Source organism: Eurypyga helias, unplaced genomic scaffold (assembly GCF_000690775.1).
Source record: "Eurypyga helias isolate BGI_N326 unplaced genomic scaffold, ASM69077v1 Scaffold49194, whole genome shotgun sequence".
NCBI classification, from domain to species: Eukaryota; Metazoa; Chordata; class Aves; order Eurypygiformes; family Eurypygidae; genus Eurypyga; species Eurypyga helias.
This window is the reverse complement of record NW_010245306.1, coordinates 1,336-4,606: the sequence shown is the minus strand read 5'-3', so window position 1 is coordinate 4,606 and position 3,271 is coordinate 1,336. Positions and strand designations below refer to the sequence as shown.

General features: G+C 41.3%; 1 protein-coding gene across 1 annotated transcript; it reads left to right on the top strand.

Annotated features, from left to right (window-relative positions):
- The first annotated feature begins 520 nt into the window (after nt 1–520).
- Nucleotides 521–2,986, top strand: RPS16 (ribosomal protein S16). Its single transcript, XM_010150006.1, has 4 exons — nt 521–638; nt 1,370–1,466; nt 2,612–2,659; nt 2,793–2,986. Exons 1-4 carry the CDS (start codon nt 609–611, stop codon nt 2,936–2,938), a joined length of 321 nt encoding a protein of 106 aa, XP_010148308.1. The 5' UTR covers nt 521–608; the 3' UTR covers nt 2,939–2,986.
- Nucleotides 2,987–3,271: the final 285 nt, after the last annotated feature.

The following is a 3,271-nucleotide window of genomic DNA, read 5'->3' as shown; positions in this document are numbered from 1 at the left end:
GCGCCGTGTGCCTGGCACCGCGCGGGAGCGGGGGACGGATTTGCTCTCCTGGGGAGTGGGCCCGGGCCCTCCGGGTGGGAGCTCTGCCCTCTCTTTCGGAAGCGACCGCCGCCACCGTCCGCAGGCCATAGGGGCCTAGCTCATTATTGCTCGTGTCCGATAGTCGTGAGGTGGTGGTGGTACGGTAAAGTTAACACTGCTGGAATTCAGTGGCTTGGGTAATTATAGGGGACAGGCTTTTGTAAGAAACTGAGACGCAAAAGCTCCATGTTGCAGAATGGAGGGGGTCTCTTTCTCTCATAAGTAAATCTTATATAAACAATAACACATAAAACTATAAACTAAACGTAATTTTACTATAACCGTGCATGAATATTGTGAGTCCATACCTGGGAATGTAAGGAGTGGTACTGTTTTGTTTAGTGTGAGATGTTAATTTTCGACATCGTGAGATTTTTAGATTGTTAAACAAAAATTCACTTTGCGCATGTAGTGCAAAACCGAAATGCTGTACTGATGTGCGTTTGGATTTTCAGAAAACAGCAACTGCTGTTGCCCACTGCAAGAGAGGAAATGGCCTCATTAAAGTGAATGGAAGACCTCTGGAAATGATTGAGCCCAGAACTCTGCAGTATAAAGTAAGCATCCACCCAGCCTTCCTCCTGCTACGGATGTTAAAATACCCTTATATGCGTAATTGCTTGGGGGTGGAAAAGAGTTGCTTCCCTTACTGACAGTACTGAGATTTTGGTTGTGTGCTACCTGATTACTTGGAATGTAGACAGTGTAACGAAAACTCAGAAAACTGTCCTATGATTGCCTTGTTGGGAGGGGTGGGCTTTTTGCTGAATTGTATTCATGTATGTTAGTGTGATTATGTGGAGTATTTTCAGCACTTCACGTTTGGTTTTTTTTTTGTTAAAATGGGTGATTTAAAACTCCTTTTTAAAAGATTGTTTAGGACTTAATAGTTGAACACTGCCGAGAGGGTCTAAAACTGACGAGATAAGTCTAAAGGGTAGTAAGTAGTGGAGAGAACCACCTACAATTTTAATAAACTTGATTTAATTTTCTGATTAATTTCTATTTAAACTGTTCCCTTGCTCTTAATTCCTGTGTGCATATGCTTTACTGTTAAGATTTATCAAACTTGGAAAAAATAAGATCAGTATATTTATTTTATAACAGCACTAGTAGGTGTCCAAGAACTGTGCAAGAGGTGTACTTAATTTTTTTGGGGTGTGTGCTTGTAAAATCAAGGCCCCATTTTTCAAAATGTTCAATACCATTGCATCTGGTAAACCTACTACAAGCTCTAATCCTTGTTCCTGATCACAAATGAATTTTCTTCCTTTGTTTTGTTTCCCAGCTGCTTGAGCCTGTCCTCCTCCTGGGGAAGGAACGATTTGCTGGTGTTGACATCAGAGTCCGCGTAAAGGGCGGTGGCCATGTAGCGCAAATCTACGGTAGGATTTTTGTGGGATCTCGGGTGTGGGCTAGAATGGGTCAAGCCACATATTTGAGAGGCTTGAGTTTAGAACAGTAACTTGCACATCTCAATGTTCCGTTTCTTTTTCTGCTGCGCAAGTGTAGTTTTTCATAAGGGTGTATGGTTATATTTTATGCGCAAGACTGTAACATCTGGAGTGAGTTGGATGATGTAAATTGATGGCATTTTGAGGAAGTTGAGGAAGTGATCTTTGGGTCCTGTAGTGTGACAGAACAGTTGAAGTGCAGCTGAGCACAGAGGGCTTGGAAGGAGGGAAAGGGGGTTTATTATTACAAATTATTCTTTTTAGTCATAAATTTCCGTGTTGTTTGGAAGCACCTTTCAGGTGACCTGCAAAGTTAGGCAGTTTGCTCCTGCGGAGAAGTCTGAGAACATACTTGCATTAGCTGTTAGTGATGTTGCTCTTTTACAAATGGTGATTTGTTCTGCTGTTTTGGTTTGGGTGTAGATTAGTGAAGAGGAGCTGAAGCTGCCTAAAGAGCAGGGACGTGTTTCAGTCTCAATTGTACTAGTTTTTCAGAAAATTCAGATTCTCATCAAAATTCTGATCTGACAGATAGTAACAGCCTCACAGCAACTTTACAGTTACTCCCATACTCTGGTTTGAGTTCCCCTTACTGCGTTACTGTGACGCAAGCTGGTTTTGTTGAGGTGTGCTGGAAGAACTGCTCGTGCTGTCCTATTGTCCCTTTGGCCTCCCTGCTTTTTCAACATGCTAGTGAATTTTATCCTTGTTGAAAAGTACAGACATTTCAGAGAACTGTGTTTCTAACGATTTTGCAAGCTGACTGCGTGTAGGTAGAAGATGAACCCACGCTAGTACTCAGGAGAGAAGGTGATCAAGACTGCCCTTGTGCAATTCCTTGGCTAGCTGGCAGTTGTCAAATCAATGCATGAACTGTGGGTGGCCTCTTGGCACAGATTTCTTCAGATCTGCCAAAGTAAAGGTCGCGTGGAGTATGTGGGAGGGTAGATTAAGGAGGGAAAGGACAATTTGGCAGAAAACAAGGCAACAGGTTTCTCAGATAACCGGGACTTTGTGTTTACGTTTAAAATATATTTTCAATCCTTACTAACCCTTTTTTTTTTTTTTTGTAACAGCTATCCGTCAAGCTATTTCCAAAGCATTGGTGGCTTACTATCAAAAATGTAAGTTGTTTTGATTGTTGTAATAGCCTTAAGTGGAAATGTGTGGCTTCTGGTGGTGCAAAAAAATGTTAATATGGATTTGTTCCACGTGAGACCTCTTAAACTGAAGAATTTTAAATTTTTTTTTTAACAGATGTTGATGAGGCTTCGAAGAAGGAGATCAAGGATATTCTAATCCAGTATGATAGGACTCTGCTGGTTGCAGATCCTCGCCGTTGTGAATCCAAGAAATTTGGAGGACCTGGTGCTCGTGCACGCTACCAGAAGTCTTACCGTTAAAATTGTTCTAGAGTCATGTGACTGTGAATAAACAAAATTTGATAAATTTCATGTTTCTAAATGTGTTTTTCTGTCTGGGTACATTGATGTTTTGTTTTTTTTTTTTTTCACTGTGTGTTAACGTAAGCTTGATACACAGATTGATCGGTATTGAAGTGAGAGGACTGTTGGTAGTTCTCTTTTGCCCCTTCATAGGAAGTAAGCCTAGATAGATAGGGTCCTTGGGATTAAAGAAAAGCTTTTCTGCTGTTGGATGAATGTGTGGTAATTGAAACATAAAGAATCCTTGCATCCTATTTTTTTGTGGGTACACACAGCAGCGTAGCCGTTCAC

Coding starts and splice junctions, on each gene's coding strand:
- RPS16 (XM_010150006.1), top strand. CDS start 609: ATGATTGAGCCCAGAACTCTGCAGTATAAA. Junction 639..1,369: donor CCAGAACTCTGCAGTATAAA/GTAAGCATCCAC, acceptor TTTGTTTCCCAG/CTGCTTGAGCCTGTCCTCCT. Junction 1,467..2,611: donor CCATGTAGCGCAAATCTACG/GTAGGATTTTTG, acceptor TTTTTGTAACAG/CTATCCGTCAAGCTATTTCC.